Source organism: Sinocyclocheilus anshuiensis, unplaced genomic scaffold, assembly GCF_001515605.1.
Source record: "Sinocyclocheilus anshuiensis isolate Anshui unplaced genomic scaffold, SAMN03320099.WGS_v1.1 scaffold36, whole genome shotgun sequence".
Classification (NCBI taxonomy): Eukaryota; Metazoa; Chordata; class Actinopteri; order Cypriniformes; family Cyprinidae; genus Sinocyclocheilus; species Sinocyclocheilus anshuiensis.
In genome coordinates, this window is record NW_015554072.1 from 875,116 (window position 1) to 896,497 (window position 21,382).

General features: G+C 36.4%; 1 protein-coding gene across 1 annotated transcript in view; it reads left to right on the forward strand.

Annotated features, from left to right (window-relative positions):
* hk2 (hexokinase 2) overlaps nt 1–6,591 on the forward strand; it is a 45,859-nt gene extending 39,268 nt beyond the window's left edge. Inside the window, exons 16-18 of the mRNA XM_016460726.1 lie at nt 2,784–2,939; nt 3,363–3,599; nt 6,048–6,591. Of these exons, the coding sequence (XP_016316212.1) occupies nt 2,784–2,939; nt 3,363–3,599; nt 6,048–6,189 (535 nt within the window). The 3' untranslated portion in view covers nt 6,190–6,591. The remainder of the gene's footprint in view (nt 1–2,783; nt 2,940–3,362; nt 3,600–6,047) is intronic.
* The last annotated feature ends 14,791 nt before the right edge of the window (nt 6,592–21,382 follow it).

Consider the following 21,382-nt stretch of genomic DNA (forward strand, 5'->3'; position numbering starts at 1 on the left):
GCTATGTTATGCTCGCGTGTTCTGATAATAACAGCTTTCTAGGACTAAACATTATATCCAAGTTAAAAAAAAAAAGTTAACCCTTAACCCTACTGTTAGACCTACCTGAAAAACTAAAAAGCAATTTATTTAATTCGAAGGCTTGTCGTTATTTTTTATTTGTGCTATCATTATTAATTTCTTTATTTGTTCTTATTTTATTACTGACTGCTTACTTGTCATTTTTTATTCAATTCAAAGTTTGAAATCAAGCTATCTCGTGCTACTGCACCAAAATTACCCCACTGTAAAATAAAAAAAACACTGAGTGAGCAAAAATGTGTGAGATAGCTAGTTATAATGGTAATTAAATAATGTTTACATATGTATAAAAGCCTACATTAAAATCTGTCATATATATTGGTCTCTTCATTAGAAATTAGCCTACTGATTGCCACCATTGATGGACAAATCTTTTTAATAATATTAAAAATATCTGTATGACATTATATTCTGCAGTTATATCCTGTTGTACCGAATATCTATACTTTTCAAATTATCACATTGAAGTTAGAAATTCAAATATTGTGACAATTTATTTTGTAGGGTACCACAAGTTTGTTAAAATTTCCAAAGGGTGCCGCGACTAAAAAAAGGTTGGGAAACACTGATTTAGACAGTCTTATGCCATTTGAAACATGTATGATTTTCTTTTTTTCCACAGAACGTAAAAGGAAATGTTTTAAAGTATTCAAGATGCTTTTTTCCATGCAATAAAAATGGGCAAAACACAACAAGCAAAACCCCTTAAAATCTCACCATTACCATCAAATCTAATTCACACTTGTGCACATTAAACCCAAAGGTGAATGAGATACGAGAATGGGAATGAGAATGGCAAGATTTTCAGCTAATTCCTGGTGTATCTTCCAGTGTGTTTTCTTACATATGACTTTGTCATTTTGTGTTATGTTTTTTTTTTAGGTTGTATTATTTTTTTATTATAATGAACTCCGTAGTAAAAATATTGAATTTATTTAAATTAAAATTAATTTAATTTAATACAAAAAAATTATATTTATAATACCTTTTTGCCTTTTTTGGAGCTTTATAAATAACAGTGGAGAGGAAAATTACCAGCTAATGTTTCTGTTTGCATTCCAATCGAGAAAGAAAATCATGCCACTTAATGGTCATGTATTAATTTAGGTTACATGTCCCATGAGTGCATTATTTTGTTTCCTTTGTCATTTTATTTACAGTTGCAGGAAAAGTATAGATTGAAAACCATGGATTGACCATAAATTGATCTGATCATCAGTCGTTACAACATCACCTGCTTAAATTTAAAAATCTAAAAATCTGTCAACCCTTATTCATCCTGCATTCAATAACAGATTTGCCATCCTCCACCAATATTCAATAATAGGCAACATTAACCTCCACCAAATGTTTCCTGTAAGAGCAGATCAGATCTACACAGCAGTCAGGAGGAATTTTGCTCTGTTCCTCTTTACAAAACTCATTGAGTTCAGCAGTAATCTTGGGATGTGTGGTCTGAATGCAGTCTTGAGATCATGCCAAAGCATCTCAGTCAGCTTGAGGTCAGGACTCTGGAGTGACTGGACCATGCCAGGAGGTGTATTTTCATCTGTTGAAGCCATTCTGTTGTTGATTTACTCATGAGCTTTGGTTTGTTGTCCTGTTGCATCATTCAGCTTCTGTTGAGATTCATTTGGCAGACAGATGGCCTTGCATTCACCTGCCAAATGTCCTGATAAACTCAGACTTTTCCCATTGATGATAGCAAGCTGTCACGTCCCGAGGCAGCCAACAGCTACAAACCATGATGGCCTCTACCACCATACATTATGATAGGGATGTGATTTGATGTTGATTTGCTATTCCATTTTTTGCACACACACAGTGTTGTTGCTAGTAGCGCTGTGAAAAATCTATGTGAACATCACACATTTTTGGACAGCAGGAGCATCCTGGTTAGGTGTTCTGAGATCCCTTTTGTTTGAAGCATACTTCACAATAGTTTTTTTTTTTATACACGCTACACTACCGTTCAAAAATGTATGGTCTGTACTAGTCCTTCGAACTTTTCACCAAAATTGGCTCAGATCATCTTCAGAGCATTCTGGCAAAAAGTTATCAAAAGCTTTTTGATATACCAAGCTGTTTTCTTAAAACTGCATTAACGAATTTGACAAAGTTTGTGAAAAAAATGGACATGAGGCTATATCTCCGCTTTAGTGGATTTTGACAAAACTTGTTATTTGTTATAACAAGCATGACCTGAGTAGTTTCGGCACAGCGCCACCTACTGGTCAAAATATATAAAAAATTGGCATTTCAGCTTCTAACTGCTGAGCAGTTTGGCCAAAAATCAAAAAATTGAGCTCGTTAGATTTGTAACGGCATACCGAATCAAACGATACCCAATTTTTCTATGCCTTTTTGGGTGTCGGCTATTTTGAGTTTTGTAGTAAAATGCTGTATCATCAAATGTCTTTAACAGGGGTCTTCAACCCTGCTCCTGGAGAGCTACCATACTGCAGAGATCCGCTTCAACCCTAATCAAACACATCCGAGCCAGCTAATCAAGCCCTGTGTCCCAATGTTCATACTATCCATCCTAAATAGTGTGTGAGATTAGAATAAGTGTGTCCCAAATCAACATATGTTGAAAAGAGTATGCCATAAGTCCCGGGATGGTCTCAAAAGTGTGTACTTTTTACTTATGCATTATTGAGGGACGATGATTAATTTCCTTATTTCTTTCTGTCACTTTTCAGGTATGAGAAGATGATCAGCGGGATGTATCTTGGCGAGATCGTCAGAAATGTCCTCTTGGACTTCACTGCCAAAGGTCTGCTTTTCCGTGGCAAACTTTCAGAGAGACTGAAAACTCGCGGCATCTTCGAAACCAAGTTCCTGTCGCAGATTGAGAGGTGTGTGTGTGAGAAGAATCTAACACCAGACATTGGCATCTGGTAACATTGGTATCTGAGCCTCAGGGGCCTTCTGCTTTCCTTCAGATGATATTTAAATGCTAAGCACACTGATTATGTCCAATATTATTCGATAAGCCTAAGGCATCTTGGCACATTTAATTAGATTTGTGTTATTTTCTTTTGTTCAGTCATAAGGTAATATTCCAACCAAGAACCACCCATAAACTTTGGCTGGATTTGGCATGTTTTTGCATATCTATGCTATTTATATTCCATCTATGTCCTTTGGGGAAGAAATGCAGCCATAGTGTTTTTTTTAAACCTTGATTTAGTTAAACTTGTAGGAGGAGATATGCTATACAGTTTGTTCTGTGACTATTAATTATTAGTCAACATAATCAATCGGGCTCTTTCTTGCAGCGATCGTTTGGCTCTGAGGCAAGTTCGTTCCATCCTGCAGCACCTGGGTTTGACCAGCAGTACGTGTGACGACAGTATCCTTGTGAAGGAAGTTTGCAGCGTAGTGTCCAAACGGGCAGCCCAGTTGTGCGGAGCCGGACTGTCGGCTGTGGTTGACAAGATACGACTGAACCGTGGCCTTGAGAAACTCAGCATCACCGTAGGAGTGGACGGCACGCTCTACAAACTTCACCCACAGTGAGTAGCATCTCAGCAGGATGCTGGGATAAGAGCGAAAACGAGACCGTGAATCTCTTTTGCAGATAATACTTGCCACTGATAATTGAGATTTGGTTAAATTAGCGGTTTTCAAACTATAGGTTGTCATTCTACATGTAGCATGTGGGCTTTTGTGAGAGGAGGAAAAAAATTAGCTTATGTCAGGGAAGAAAATGACGCTTTGTTAATGTAGTTGTTAAAGCTGAGCCATAAATTAGATTTGCCTATAGTATTTATGAGGTCTTGATCTTCCATTTTTCACCTCAGTCTCCGTAAAAACGGATTAATTTTTAAAAATCAATGATACTTTTACATTTGCTGAAAACGGCTGCTTGTATATAGCAATATTTCTCACAGAGTACCGCTTCGAGCAAAGCTGTCATAGACGCTTGATCTCTCATCTAGGCACTCCCTCTTCCAAGATAAAAATAGTAGTGCACAATTATAGGTTCTATTTAGATTTAGTTTTTTACAAACTCCAATTTTTAGTTTAATGGAAAAAAGTCATACTACTGTTCAGAAGTTAGGGGTCAGTCCATTTTTTAAAAAGACAATTAATACTTTTATTTTACAAAAACATTGATTAAAGTGACATTAAAGACATTTTATAAGATTACAAAAGATTTCTTTTCAAATAAATGCTGTTCTATTGACCTTTTTAAAAACCTGAAAAAAATCCAGTTTTCAACATAATTAAATAATTTAATTGATGCATTTAATTGAGCAGCAAATCAGCATACTAGAATGATTTCTGAAGGATCATGTGACACTGAAGACTGGAATAATGATGCTGAAAATTCAGCTTTACCATCACAGGAATTAATTACATTTTAAAATATATTCAAATTGAAAACAGCTGTTTTAAATTGTAATAATTTTTCACAATTTTACTGTTTTCACTGTATTTTTTTAATCAAATAAATGCAGCCTTAGTGAGCATAAGAGACATTTTAGAAACATAAAAACAAAAACGTTTCCAACCCCAAACTTTTAAACAGTAGAACATGTTACTTACTCAGATAAAACTGCTGTTCTTAAAGCAGATTTGCTGATTTTCAACCAGCTTTTTATTGTTACAAAGCTAGCAGTACATGTAATTAAACAGTGTGTACTCTTTCTACAACTTACCTAGTGGTCGATCGATATTGGTGTTTTGACAGCCTATGTAAATATATATAAGAAATTTTAAATAATTCAAAAATGAATTTAAAAAATACATGTGTAAAATAAACATTCTTATACTTTAGATGACAACTTCTTGAGTCTGTAATCCTATTACAAACAGGGCACTCAGTAATCTGGGAAGTTTGTGTGCATTGGGAATCATATTTTGTCAAATAAAGCCAAGGTAACACTCATTTTACATGCAGCACACAGTGAAAATGACATGAATATGACAGTGGGCAGATAGATAAAGTGCAGCATAGTTTGAAATCACTATGATCATCATTATGGGTGTTGAAGGGAACTCCACAGGCTTTTTTCCCCCTGGTTTCTCTGTTTTCTGTAGTCATAACACAAATTTTAATTTAATTAATTTTTAAGTATTATTATTTTTAATTGTAAGTAATTTAAGTTTTTTTTTTTTTTTAATCGTGTTATCTTGTAGTTTCTCTGTACTTATAGCTAACTTACCAAAGCCAGTTTATCCTAGCCAGTGCGAACCCTGTTCATGATGCTTAAGTTGGTGGAATAGCATTTTTCCATATACAGCGTTAAGACTGAGTTTATCTAACAGTTTGATGAAAGTGTGTCAGTGACTGTATACTGTCAAGCTGTCACTCAAACAACCATTAAAAAACCTCCCTGGAGGAACATGTTGTGCTTTTAAGCATTGTTTTCAGAAGCCCCCCGCCTACCTTACTGAGAGTCACTTTTGAAAAGAGTCATTTTATGAATCAAATAAAATGTTCAGTTTTATGCTGAAAAAACAGTATCGAATATGGTAGCAAAAGTTTGGCACACATTTGATGTGAAAATTTATCATGCAAAGGCTCGTAGTGGGACTTTTTTTCTTCAACCACTTAACGGAAAAAAAAAAACACTTCTACTCTCCTTTGAAATAAAGGGAGTTTGAGATGAGTTTCGATTTTCACTTTAGTGAAAGGAAGCCAAGCATATACCCTGATTTGGCCGTTTCAGCTTTATTCACACTTTTAGTCTGTTGGAACAAAGAACAAATTAAAGACTATTGGCTATTAAAAAAGGGATAAGCTATTTGGTATATTCTGCCTCAACAACTTTTTCAATAGGAAATAAGTCAACATGAAAAAGAAAACTGCTTGTCAGGCTATTAGATTGAGTTCTGTGTTGTTATTATTACCTGAAAATAAAGCTATCAAAAATCTTTTTTTTTTTTTTAATAAAGCTGAAATATAATAAGTCCTGTTGTTCACCCATGCTGGCTCTCCTCTTTTGTCTCATCAGCTTTGCTACCTTTATGCGGGAGACCTTAAGAGACCTGGCGCCCAACTGTGAGGTTACTCTCGTCCAATCAGAAGATGGCAGCGGAAAAGGTGCTGCCCTCATCACGGCTGTGGCTTGTCGATTAAGAGATGCTGGAAAGTAGTGACTGAACAAAATAATATAAAGGGAAAAAGATGAGGAAGAAATTACGCAATGAGCTTCCTTTTTTTGTGCCACAATGTGACCTTACTGAAACAACACTCCTGTCTGTAAAAGAATGTATCTTATTTATTTTTGTTCCATTTTATCCTTTAGGTCATTCATTGCAAGGACTTGGCATTTACTGGTAGGGTATCGTTTATAGAAAAGGGGAAAACATCAAGCAGAAGAAAAACGAACTATTATATATATATTTGTATTGTTACTGATTTGAATTACTGTACTGTCAAGTAAGCACAAAGAGATTTTATTCACCTCTTGAGTTGTGAAGTAGGTGAGTAAACAGAATTTTAATTTTAGAGTGAACTCTTCATTTTAAAGGACTAGTTCACACAAAAATGAAAATTTGCTAAAAAAAATTACTCGCCCTCATGGCCATCCAAGATGTAGATGAGCTTGTCTAAACAGACTTGCAGAAATGTAGTATTACATCACTTGGTCACCAATGGATCCTCTGCGGTGAATGGTTGCCGTCAGAATGAGAGTCCAAACAGCTGAAAAAAACACTCCAGTCCATCAATTAACATCTTGTGAAGCAAAAAGTTGTAAAAAAAAAAATCCATCGAGACATTTTTAACTTTAAACTGCTTCTTCTGGCTAAAATATGAGTCCTCTATCCATATTATTTCTTTCTCGCTTACAAGTGAAAACAGTCCAAAACAGTTCTAAACAAATATTTTGGTGAATTTTTGATGTGAGAGAACAAGAGGGGATGGACTTTTTTCATTGGAGAAGTGGCAGAAGTGACAGTCTAAAGTTAAAACATCTTAATGATGGATTTGTTTCTTACAAACGTGCAGCTTTTCGCTTCACAAGAAGATGTTATCTAATCTGGACTGAAGTCCTGTGGATTGCTTGTGGATTCTTGTGATGTTTGACTGTTCGGCACCCATTCACTGCAGAGGATCCATTGGTGAGAAAGTGACATAATGCTAAATTTCTTCAAATCTGTTCAGTTGAAGAATCAAACTTGTCTTCATCATGGCACGAGGATGAGTACATTTTCAGCAAATTTCCTTTTTTTTTTTTTGGTGAACTATTCCTTTAAATACCTTGAATGGTGATTCTTAAGCGAGGAAGGTCTTTTGCTTAATCTTAATTAGTGTCTGTGCTGCTGTTCCTGTTACTAAAGTACAGTCCTACTGCTATTGGACTGAGTTGAAGCTAATTTAATTAGTCTTCTGAACAATTCCAATGCTGGTCTGAAGAAAGCTGTCAGGCGAAAGCTTTTTAAGGGTTAACTTGATGGTTTGAGGAAAACTGGCTTTAAGTGCTGGACTGTAAGTTCCAGAATTTAGTCCTGGATAATATCTACTAATGCAATCCAAACATCTTGTGTATAGACAAGTAAATGTTGCTCTCCATGTTTAAATGCACAATATTAATTGCATTGGCACTTTTTAGGTTGGAAATTGCAGGTGAAATTATCACCGTTAGATGTCAAGACTGAGACTCGCACTGTGAAAATGAACGTGTCGGATTGTGTCTTTTCTTGCAGCCCTTGGTGAGATATTTATTATTGATGAATGTTGCCATTGCTGATCAGAGTTGTGCTTCGCAGTTGATCATGTTGTGGATAATGTCAGGGTTTCTCCAACAGCTGTAAGGCGCAATTTTCTTTGAGCAAATATTGAGTGAGTGTCATTTTGTCAGACTTTCAGTAAGGTATCTTCTGCAAACTTGTCCCTTTAGTCTAGTAATCATATAAGATCAATTTGGTCATTTTATTTGTATATGATATTGCCTATTTATCTACTTGATTAAATTGCTTGTTGTAGGTTGGATTAATTTTACAGTTTAACTTGTGCAAATTGCTTTTCACATTTCCCTTTGACTTCAGCATGCATGTTTCATTCACACTAGAACGGTTCCAGACAATAAAGATTGACATATAGTGCATTACCAGTTGCCGAAATTGATGGAGCCTACTAGAAAATGTCAGGTCATCTATTTTTGTATGTAATTTCAGTCTTCACACAAAGGCAGTGCAGAAATATCCCTCCGGCTATTTTTTTTCTGCATGAACACTGCTGGCTCTGGCATCAAGAAATGTACATGTGCACAATATATATATATATATATATACACATTTATGTTGGTTAGTGGTTGTAGTTGGTTATGCATTTCCGTTTTGATCAATTTAATGCTTCATTGCTGAATAAAAATATTAATTTCTTTCAAAAAATAAAATCTTACTGATCCCAAACATTTTAAAGGTAATATATAAATATATGGTTATACAGTAGATAGCTAGAATTAACATTTTAACTGTTGTAGGTTGCAATGGGAATTCAGACAGATGTTAATACTTCCTTAAGGAATAGTTCACTTGAAAATGAAAATTGGGTCATTATTTAATCACGGTCATTTTTTCAGTATAATAAAAGGAGAGTTGTGAAGGATCTTCATGGAGCTCTTTTCCATAAAACAAGGAAGAAAAATGTGTAAAAAAACAAAAAAAGTATAAATAATATTATCTTATACGATTCATGCACTCGCTGTGTGAAGAATACCCAAATGTACTGTAAGTGTTGCTCTTGAACAGTGATTGCACAAAATATCTAAATCTTAAAGGCTTTGGTTGTAGTATCTTACAAACACACGTTTATACCCAGACTTTAAAATATTCATAAAGCCTTTGCATAAAAGCATTTAGTTTTGAGGAATTTTACGTGCTGTATTTCAGTTCAGCACTTTCGCTTCTGCGTGCGTGTGTTTTGTTGAAACTGTCAGTTGTCTCACACGGCTCCGGTGGGTGAACAAAGGCCTTCTGTAGCGAATCGATGCGTTTTTGTAAGAAAAATATCCATATTCAAAACGTAATAATCACTTTAATGTTGCTTGCGCTCACTGTTGTACTGGAAGCAGTTCCGGGGGAATGACGTATGAGTTCAGCTTTGCGCATTTTAAGGTCACTGTGAAAAGAATAATTTTATTTTGCATCGGTTTATCAAATTATACAAGTATGAAAATATTAATGTATTTATTCATACTGTAAAATGCTTAAAGGCTTATAGGCTTGACAAGAGAAGTCAAGAGTCAGATGTGTTTTAACAATCACTGCTGAATGCTATCGAACCTGCTACGTGATTTGAGATGTGGTGGAAAAGCTATTGTGGTTGAAATAATCATGATGTTTCATCTGTGATCCATGTCCATTTTAATGTCCATTGTTGGACATTATTAAATAAACTAGTGAGATTTTAGTTTCGGGAATGTCACAGGGCCAGTAAAAGCCATGGCGGAAGAAGCGCTCAGTTTTCTATTGATTAATGTTAAATTGTTGCATGTGTGCGACTACCATTCAGAATTTTGGGGTCAATACGATTTTTTTTAGAAATTAATACTTGCATTCAGCAAGCGCACATTCAATGGGTTAAATGTGACCGTAAATAAATGTGTAATGTTCTATTTCAAATAAATTGTTTTTAAGTTATTGTTTATCAGAGAATCCTCAAGAAAATGAGTATCACAATTACCACAGAAATATTAAGCATCACAACCGTTTTCAACATATTAAAATGATTTCTGAAGGATCATGTGACACTGAAGACTGCTGAAAATTCAGCTTTGCCATCACAGAAGTCATTTTAAACTGTTAATATTTCCACAGTATTATTGTTTTTACTGTATGTTTGATCAAATAGCTTTGGTAAGCATAAGACATGTTTTTTTTTTTTTTTTCAAAAACAAAAAAATATATACATTTTTGACTCCAAACAGCATTGTACCTGTAAATCCTTGGAAAAACATTTCACTTGCATTGAACAGCACAAGCAATCTGTGGAAGCTTTTGACACTTTCAACATGATCATATTAAACATGTACAATGACAGCAGCTGAGTATTTATTTTATGTCACTACTGATCATAACTAAAGGGCTGAAATGACATCCTTGTTACTGACCATCCGGTAAAGGTTGATATGAGTTTAAGTGTTATAAATGAAGAACTGGGTAACATGGTCAGGCTCTTTCTACAGAAAGAGTAGCCGAAAATGAATTATTCACATTAGAAAAAAAAAAAAAAAACTTGCAGAAGGATGCCATTACTGTACTTACATTACATAACTTTACATAACTTCACACTTTTGAATGGTACAAAAAGATGAATGGTGATGGTTTTCCTGTAGATTTGAAGAAATACTTTGACTGTGCCAGAATAAATAACAGGCTGTCATTGAGTTTTAAAGGAAGAATTGATTGACGTTTAAAGGTGCCTGTTTTTGAAATGGCCAGTGATTAAAAAAAAAAAACCTAGCTTCATCTAATGTCGTAATACTGTCCTGTATTACAGTCTCTGTGCTGTATAAGTGGAACAGGAAGTGATAGAGGATTATCGGCAACCTGTCAGAATGTACTTATATTTTTGATTGGCTGCATAGCAGAAGGTCAAGCATGCATTAAAGTACAGGCTATAAATGAGACTTTCGACATAACCAGTGATTCCTTGAACCCCCTTGGCCAGTTATCCAACAGTCATGTGACGCTATAACAGAAGCTGCTGAAGTAACTGTACAGAGAGGACCGGATGATCACATGGTCCACTGTAATGTACTAAATAGATTTTTAATAGCACTGTGACTGTGGTGGTCAGTGCGATATCTCTCAAATTTGACCTATGCCTCTGAAAGAGAATAACAGAGCTTTCAGCTGAAGTCCTCTGTGAACTGGAGTATTAAAACTAAATGATCATTTAATTCTTCTCTAAAATGTCAATATTCAAACTAGTTTCAAGAGCTGGTTTCAAATAAGACCCCATGTTAGTGCTGCTTGTGTTAAGGACTTACTTCTGTATGCTTTTTCAATCAAAGGGCAAATAGATTTTTTTTTTGTCCGACTTTAACTCTTTCATTTAATTCAACATGTTCCACTTTATTGCATTTAATACCGTTGTTTCAGGTTCCTCTGTTCAAGGTGTTTCACAGTCAATGAGAAATGTAGGGGAGACGGGGGCATTGTTTTTCTCCCAATTTATAGGCTTTCATATAGCTCACAGAGAGTATAAGAAAACGGTAGTAGTACTATTACATTTACAATCATTTACTAGGAAAGACCTATGATGTAATGTTCTGTAACACTCCCATTAGATGTCATTACTTGTATTACATACATATGAGTGTAATCTTGTTTTGTGTTCCACATGCAGAGGAGAGAAAAGCCTGCAGGTTTGGAATGACATAAGTTTGAGTAAATGATGGGAAATCATGGTGAGTTTATTTTGGTTTGAACTACTCCTTTAATTGTCTTGCTGGATATTTTTGCAAAATGTAAACAGATGCAGTAATTTGAATGCATGATGGCAATATATACTTATACAGTATATACACTACTGTTCAAAAAGTTTGGAGTTAATACTTTATTCAGCAAGAATGCATTAAATTGATCAACATTAAAGTGTCAGTAAAAACATTTGTAATGTTTGAAACAATTACTATTTCAAATAAATGCTGTTCTTGTAATCCATGGCTTCCTCAAAAATATTAAGTTGCACAACTGTTTTTTTTTAAACATTTATAATAAGAAATGTTTCTTGAGCACCATTGAGTTTTGCCAGCACTGGAATAAATTACATTATTAAATATGCTAAAATAGTATATTTTAAAATATACTAAAAGCGTTGTTTTGAATTGTAATAATATTTCACAATATTGTTTTTACTGTATTTTTGATCAAATAAATGCAGCCTTTGTGAGCATAAGAGACTTCTTTTAAAAACATAAAAAAGAAAGAAAAGAAAGCTTATCGACACCAAAGAGTAAAGTAACTGTGAATCCTTGGGGAAAACATTTCATCTATATTGAACAGCAAAATCTGCTGAAGCTTTTGACACTTTCAACACAATCCTATACTCAGTGTGTACAATGACAGCATGCTGATGGACTAAAGTGTGATGAACTAAAAAAATAAAAATAGTTAATAAATAAATAAAAATAGAAATTGCATGCAAATTGAGTAGTTTTAACTAATTGCTGTTCCTGAAAATCAGTCCAGTTAGTGTGTTTTAAGGGTTTGTAGCCTGTTCAGTTCTGTATTCATGAGCTCAATGTGCACTTCAAGGCCCTTTGTGTCATGTATTTGATGAAGGATCTCATAAAAGGTGACCCTAAACTCAAAAAGGCCACAATGGAGAAGAAATCTGGTCAAACCATTGTGGATATTATGCTGAACTGAGGATGAACTCTGCTGAGACAGAACCTTGGATTTCCTTGACTGCTCTGAGGCAATGCATCCATTAAAATATCTGTTTGTTGTGCTCCAGCTACTTGCATTTTTAATGCCCTGCTGGTTCTTCCAGTGACTGTTATACTGTGCTGTGATGCGCATTTGTGACTGTGAATGCCTTAGATCAAGAATAAATATTCCTGAGTACATAAATACTGACATATCAGAGCAGAATATCTTGTTGCTACAGATACAATGTTTTTGTTAGGATTAATGTTTATATAACTTTAAAACATTGTCAGATGTGTTTGTTAATTGGTGTTTGCTACAGTAATTAATAATTTGCTCATGCTTTGGGTTATGGATTTCAGCAAAGTAGGCCTATTGTGCCGCAGTGTTTGTGATAATGAATCAAATCGTGTGGCTTTTTTATATAGATGTGTTATTATTTTTGTAAATAATCAAACTTTCAATCCTATTTAGGATATTTAGGAACATTTAACCATAATTAAATTAGTTTTTAACGCCATAAGGAGTAAAAAGCTATTTGTTTATGCAAGCAAATTTGACGACAGGCGATTATTAAAAAATAATGCACACCCCAAAAGCACGCCACAACGTGAAAATGATGCCCTTTACACCTCGGATGTGGATTATTTTTCTAATAATTCGAAAGCCTAGAGTCAATTATTCTGCTTATACAACTGTTACAACTCCTTAAGACATTGTTCTGGTGGATTTATTTCAAGACATTTGTCACGGTTTTGTCCTTAAAACGCTCTTGCAAAGTATGACTAATTTCTTCTGCATCTCATCTCAAACCTCCACTGCTAATTCCAAAATGTCATTTTAGTGCTAGTAATGGAGGCTTGAGCCATTGATAATGCGGTTATTAATGCAATCTTGTACAGTTATTATTAGAAAGAGATTCAATGTAGCTGTGTTAAGTGTGTGTGAATTACCTGTCTTACTAGTCTGAGCGTCTCTAGTGTTCGGAAGCAGCGTCTCCATAATATCAAAATTGTAAGTTTAACTGCTTCAAGAAGAGAAAGAGAACTGAAGAGATAAAGGCCCCGATCAGACAGAATGCATTTTTCAGGTTTGAATATGCAAGGTGCACCACACTGCCTTTTTTTGGTTGACTTTTTTTTTAATTTAGAAAAGAGCAGTGCGCTGCGTTTTTTTAATGTTCCTAGGCAACCACCGAATAATCAAGGATTATAGCACGAGCGCTCTAAAATCTTTCACTGCGTCCAAAATCGTATACTTCCCTACTATATAGTAGGTGAAAAATAGTATGTGAGGCAAGTAGTATGTCCGAATTCGTAGTATTAAAAAAAACAGTACGCAAAAAGGACCTACTTCTTCCACCAGGATTCTGAAGTGCGCATTCAATGAACACTTTACTATCCTATGAGGCCACGGTAGAGGATTTATGAATGGCAGTGAAGCGACACAACTGACGCTGGTAAGTCATGTGACAGTAACAACATGTCACCATACCCTAGCCTCCCCCGCCATACCACAGTTGTTCGTTGCCATACCCTAGGCAATTGGCCCCCATGCCCCCGGAACGCGATTTTAACCAAGTGACCTCCCCCCAGAACCTCAGGGCGGTGCAACTGGTGCGGATCAAACGCGATCGCGATTGGACAACAACGGGCACTTTTCTGCTCAGAGTTGATTTTTTTTTTCAACTTCAGGGCAGAGATTGTCTAGCATTGGTAGATGTGAGGGTCTGTATTACTTACTATTGGAGAAAGCGTAACGGTCAACTTGGATCACGTGTGCCTTAATAAGCAATCACATTACAGCCTTAGATGTGTTTGTTAATTGGTGTTTGCTACAGTAATTAATAATTTGCTCATGCTTTGGGTTATGGATTTCAGCAAAGTAGGCCTATTGTGCCGCAGTGTTTGTGATAATGAATCAAATCGTGTGGCTTTTTTATATAGATGTGTTATTATTTTTGTAAATAATCAAACTTTCAATCCTATTTAGGATATTTAGGAACATTTAACCATAATTAAATTAGTTTTTAACGCCATAAGGAGTAAAAAGCTATTTGTTTATGCAAGCAAATTTGACGACAGGCGATTATTAAAAAATAATGCACACCCCAAAAGCACGCCACAACGTGAAAATGATGCCCTTTACACCTCGGATGTGGATTATTTTTCTAATAATTCGAAAGCCTAGAGTCAATTATTCTGCTTATACAACTGTTACAACTCCTTAAGACATTGTTCTGGTGGATTTATTTCAAGACATTTGTCACGGTTTTGTCCTTAAAACGCTCTTGCAAAGTATGACTAATTTCTTCTGCATCTCATCTCAAACCTCCACTGCTAATTCCAAAATGTCATTTTAGTGCTAGTAATGGAGGCTTGAGCCATTGATAATGCGGTTATTAATGCAATCTTGTACAGTTATTATTAGAAAGAGATTCAATGTAGCTGTGTTAAGTGTGTGTGAATTACCTGTCTTACTAGTCTGAGCGTCTCTAGTGTTCGGAAGCAGCGTCTCCATAATATCAAAATTGTAAGTTTAACTGCTTCAAGAAGAGAAAGAGAACTGAAGAGATAAAGGCCCCGATCAGACAGAATGCATTTTTCAGGTTTGAATATGCAAGGTGCACCACACTGCCTTTTTTTGGTTGACTTTTTTTTTAATTTAGAAAAGAGCAGTGCGCTGCGTTTTTTTAATGTTCCTAGGCAACCACCGAATAATCAAGGATTATAGCACGAGCGCTCTAAAATCTTTCACTGCGTCCAAAATCGTATACTTCCCTACTATATAGTAGGTGAAAAATAGTATGTGAGGCAAGTAGTATGTCCGAATTCGTAGTATTAAAAAAAACAGTACGCAAAAAGGACCTACTTCTTCCACCAGGATTCTGAAGTGCGCATTCAATGAACACTTTACTATCCTATGAGGCCACGGTAGAGGATTTATGAATGGCAGTGAAGCGACACAACTGACGCTGGTAAGTCATGTGACAGTAACAACATGTCACCATACCCTAGCCTCCCCCGCCATACCACAGTTGTTCGTTGCCATACCCTAGGCAATTGGCCCCCATGCCCCCGGAACGCGATTTTAACCAAGTGACCTCCCCCCAGAACCTCAGGGCGGTGCAACTGGTGCGGATCAAACGCGATCGCGATTGGACAACAACGGGCACTTTTCTGCTCAGAGTTGATTTTTTTTTTCAACTTCAGGGCAGAGATTGTCTAGCATTGGTAGATGTGAGGGTCTGTATTACTTACTATTGGAGAAAGCGTAACGGTCAACTTGGATCACGTGTGCCTTAATAAGCAATCACATTACAGCCTTGATGTCTTTTCAGTAAGACGACTTTGAGGACTGAATTTCAGTAAGAGTTGTGCGACACTCAATCGCTGCAAACTCTAAAAATAGTTCATTCCAAAAGTATTGTTTATTGTGTAAAACATATTGAAGATTAGCCGATGGGCTGTCGATTCATTAAATGATAATCTGTTTCCTCACAAAAGCTGTTTATTCAGTGTAGTGAAGTCTCTCCTCCATTGACATCCATCTCCTATCCCACATACTGCTAAAGCGGAAACGTGAGCATTAGCCATTATGCTTTTTTTTGGCTAAAGGCTGCAGGCTTGCCTTCCAGTGGCTTTGTCTTAGTCTGTGTACTCTGGTTCAAAAAGGTAGGGTAGGGGTAGGGCGAAAAACTCCATCTCATTTTCTCCTCCAACTGTTCGCTTTGTAAACACTGGGTCGGTACTTCCGCATACGTCACGCGTGACCTTTCCATCGTGACTGTAATACGTGAAATCGAGCTATAGTGCAAGACAAGCATTTGTGGTTAAAAATTATAACTATTATAGATCAATGGTTACAGTCTGTGCGTTATATGTGATTTATATATAGTTGCTTGTCTTAACACATTAATTCAAGCAAGCACAATTTAGAAACATATGTTTGTCCAAATTGTCCATGCTGATGAATTATATCCGTTAGAAATTTGCACCAATTATTTCATCACCTTGAGTGTCTGACTGTGACAGTCTCAGCTATCAGCCTTGCAACCGGAGGTGTTTGTCATATACTCATCATGCTGATATTCCCTCTCGAGAATAAAGTTGCACAAACCTCTTTTTAGATATCTTAAAATGTTTTTTTTATGAAGCCAATGCAATTCAGTGCCTGGTGCTGGCAAGAGAAGCTCTCTTGTTGATGCCAGGTGTGCAGTTTTTTTTTTTTTTAAGTTTCTCTCTGTCACACACACAGGAACAAGGACACCTGTGCAAGTCTGGCCGGGGCTGCGATCCTCTGGGAGATTCAAAACAGAGACTCCGGGAGGTAAGGTATAATAATGACACCTGCAATGATGAGGCATAATGAGGGGACGCAGGTCTTAACAAGCGAGTTTCTATCCTTTTCAATCCGTGGGCAGGATCCAGTGGAGGTCTGACATATGATGATTAATTCACTGAATACCGAATTGGGGCTGAAAGCTGGAAAGTTGGGGCCTGGAGTGCAGGATTAAGAGAAGAAGTAGACATTCATCTCAAAGCAACAAACACTCTGGCATGAATTGACTGAATTTAATTAAACCATATAATTCTAGATGGTTGAAGAGAAGAAACCTTTGAGTATGCAAACTCATTACATGCACAAGCAAGGAACGTGATGAAAACAAAGCTGCTCCTTTGTTTAAAAGTTAAGAGGCGTACGAACAGGCCTCTCGCCTTCAGAATAGGCCAATCATTCATATTGAACATGCCCTCAGTGTTTATTTTATAGTTTCTTTTCCCAGAATGTGCCATAATTTGCATCAGTTGAGGATCTCTTAAATGGAGGGACAGCAATCCTCCTGCTTTTCCTGTATTAGTTGTCACACAATAAGATGGCAGATGGCAGCTTTTGAAAAGAGGGTCTGCGTACTATTTTGCATAGTTTGTCAGGAGCAGAAATATCTCAGAGTATTTCAGAGTTCATTGCAGTCTTGTCAGCAAGAAAAAACATCACTTACTGTCACCTAGTATGCTTAGAGCTCACTTAGAGCTGTGAAATGCTTGTTTCTTCATTCTTGACGCATGGTTCAAAATGTTAGAATTATGTCAACACGATAAACAAGAGTTGATTTGTATTTTTTTCCTTGTTCAGGGCTCATGTCGCTCCTTTGATGTAAGTCTACATTTGAGGTTTTTATTACCAGTTTAATTGCCTGCCAAATACTGTATAAATCATATATCCGATTGCTTTGAGAAGCAGTAGCACACCTTTCCTCACGAGCTGCGTGATTTGATGTATCACTTACCAAAATGGAATACTTTGATTTTGAGAAGTTTGCTCAAGTGCCTGATTTTAAAAGAATAGTTCACCCAGAAATGAAAGTTTGCTGACAATTTACTCAACCTCAGGCCATCCATGATCTAGATGAGGTTTTTCTTAATTGGAATAGAATTGGAGAAATTTAGCATTACATCACTTGCTCACCAACGAACACAATGCTTACTCCAGTGAAAAAGTCCATTACTATTGGACTGTTGTCTTCACACTTAAAAATCCACTGACAGATATTTTTTAGAACTTTCTTGGACAGTTTTCACTTGTATCCGTGTATATTTCTTTCCTGATTCTGACAAGACGACTTTTTCACTGGACAAAGCAATATTATGGATAGAGGACTCATATTTTAGCTAGAAGCAACAGTTTGAAGTTAAATAAACAAATTAATGATAGATTTTACACACAGCTTTTTGCTTTACATGACGTTAATTGATGGATTTGGGTCGTGTGGATAACTTGTGGATTATTGTGATGTTTTTATCAGCTGTTTAAACTTTCATTCTGATGGCACCCATTCACTGCAGAGAGTCCATTCATGAACAAATGATGGAATGCTAAATTTCTCAGAACAAGAAACTCCTTTACATATTGGATGGCCTGAGGGTGAGTAAATGTTCAACAAATTTTCATTTTTGGGTGAACTATTCCTTTAAATACACAGTATGTTTATAAAAATAATGGTTCTTTATTGGCACCTGTGGTTCTATGAAGAACCTTTAATTACATCTATGGGAACTTTCCATTGCACAAAAAGTTCTTTACTGGAAAAAGGTTCTTTAGATTATTAAAATGTTCTTCACACAAAGAAAAAAATGGGGTTCTTCTGTGGCATTGCTGTGGAACCCCCCGCCCCCCCCCCCATTTGAAAACTTCAAATTAAAAACATTTTATTTGCAGATAGGAAAAAATGTTTTCTAAGATGATTGTGAAACACAGTTTGTCATTTCAAGGTTTTGCACTATTGCTGAATGGTCACGTGTCTTATTTTGGGTGACATAGGGGAAGTCGTGGCCTAATGGTTAGAGAGTTGGACTCATAACCCAAAGGTTTGTGTGTGTTCACTGCTGTGTGTGTGTGCACTTTGGATGGGTAAATGCAGAGCACTAATTCCGAGTATGGGTCACCATACTTGGCCTCACGTCACGTCACTTTTTATATAATTTATCAAATAAGCTAAAGGCACAGGGACAAATGTGGAACAATGCGTGGAGGGACATTTTATCAGTCTCAGTGCTATCTGCTATTATTTAATCCTTTTTAACGTTTATTTTAATGCTGTGCCAAAGCACAAGAACACCTTTTGACATTAATTTGTATACATAATTTGCATTCTACAATGATAGTGATAAGCGAAAAGCAAGCATACTTTATTGTAGCTTGAGCATAATTACGGTTAAGAATGGTCAACAGACCTTTTCTCACAATCAGACATCTGGTCGGTGTCATCACCCCTGCAATCTCTCTTCATTATCCAATGTACTGCATGCTGACAACTCCTGTGTCTTCTAACTAATGAATCACATTGCTGGAGGCACTGGGTAAACAAGTCTTAAAGGTGGGGTAAGCAATCTCTGGTAGCCAATGTTGACATTTGAAATAACCAAAACAAACATGCCCTTACCCCAAAAGGGTCTCGCCCCTATTTTGATAGCTCCGCCCCACACATACGTACGCAACCCAGGCAACGATTAGTTCTGTGGAACAAAGCAAAACCAATGGAACTCATTGTAATCAGTGATGCTGTCTACACCATAGATATATATACCTATATGGTCTACACTGGATGCGGCGCGGCACGGCACAACATGACAAATCCCCGACAGAAAACTGCTGCTACGTTCTATTTATGACGTATTGACACAAATTTCAAGTGATTTTCAACGGTCGCTTTGTCGCGTCCAGTGTACTACACAAACTTTTTTAGCTGTTGCGGCGAAGACACGGTGTTACTCACCTATCGAGAAGAAACAACGCAATCTCGGCGTCTGATCGCAGGCCTTCCGCTCCTTGAGTTCTCTCCAGCGCTGGAAAGCTGATCCGATATTTACACGGGTCCTACTTATTGCCTTAAGCCTTCTTTTGTTCCGCAGACGTTTTCCTCTTTTGTTTTTTATCCACCATCTCTATCTTTCTGTCGCTCGGCTCAAGGCTAATGTCCGTCTTGTGCACTGAACGCTCTCTTCTCCACATCATGAGTAGACACGCCCCTTACTGCTGATTGGCTACAAGTTTGTTTTGCTATTCGGCCTGAATCAGTTTTCTAAAGCGTTTTTGAAAAATCGCTTACCCCACCTTTAAGCACCATGTTTGTCCTCATCCTAGTGGCCAATAATCGCATTAAGTCTTCCATGAACACCATGTCTGAAAACAAGATTCCTGGTGCTCTCTTTTTGCTGATAAACAGTTAGTTTTGCTTTGATGATACATCTTTGATGCTTTGACTTCCCAGTAGATTCTTGCTTTAACTGTAATTATTGCCCACAAGTAATCCACACGACTCCAGTCCATCAATTAACATCTTGTGAAGAGAAAATCTGTGTGTTTGTAAGAAACAAATCCATCATTAAGGCGTTTTAACTTTAAACCGTTGATTCTGGCCAAAATATCTGAGTCCATAATCTATAATAATGTTTTGTTTTTGCTTGTAAACTCTGCTTTATTTCTCTCCTAAATCAGATGAACCAACTTTTTCACCGGTGCAAGCGTATGGACTCTTATTTTAGCTAGAAATTAAAAATGTCTTTTCACTTCACAAGATGTTAATTGATGGACCTGAGCCATGTGCATTACTTGTGGATAATTATGATGATTTTATCAGCTGTTTGGACTCTCATTCTGACGGCACCCATTCACTGCAGAGGATCCATTGGTGAGCAAGTGACGTAATGCTAAATTTCTCCAAATCTGTTATGATGAAGAAACAAACTCATCTACTTTTTTGATGGTAATTTCAACAATTTTCATTTCCTTTAATTAACTGCTTTGCAACCATTTAGAGCATTTTAGCAGTGCATACCAATTCCCTAGCAACCCCTCTACAGCTGTTTATTTATTAAATTTATTTATTAGTTTATTTATTGAACACTTCAGCAATGCAATTCCCTAGCAACACCATAGCAACCACTTAGAATGCCATAGCAACCATCCAGAAAACCCTATAGGGCTATATTATGTTTAAACGTCAATGGTTTTAAAACTTTCAAGCAAGGCATTGCCAATCCAATACACAGAGTTTGTCCTGACAGAGATTCATTTTTCTAGTTTTAAAAATTTAATCATAGCTGTCTTTAGAGAAAGCAGTTTTTTGTGTGTTTGTAATGGAGGTTTACAATATCTCAGTTTGTTTGGGAAAAGCATCATTATATCTTATTTGAGTTGAAATAAATTGCCAGAGAGTTTGTACCTCTTTCAAGGACAATAAGAGATTACATTATGCTCTCTTTGAAGCCTATTTTATTGCCACTGTGAGCTTATTTTATTACAAAACCCAGGAGACCGGTGATTTATGTTCTCATTTATATTCTTTACTGTAGAAAAAGTGAGAAATTGCAGTGGAGCTTCAGACATCACACTGGAGAATGAATATGAGAACACACCTTTTCAACTCTACAAAAATATGCTAACCAGCCACATTGTGAGTGAT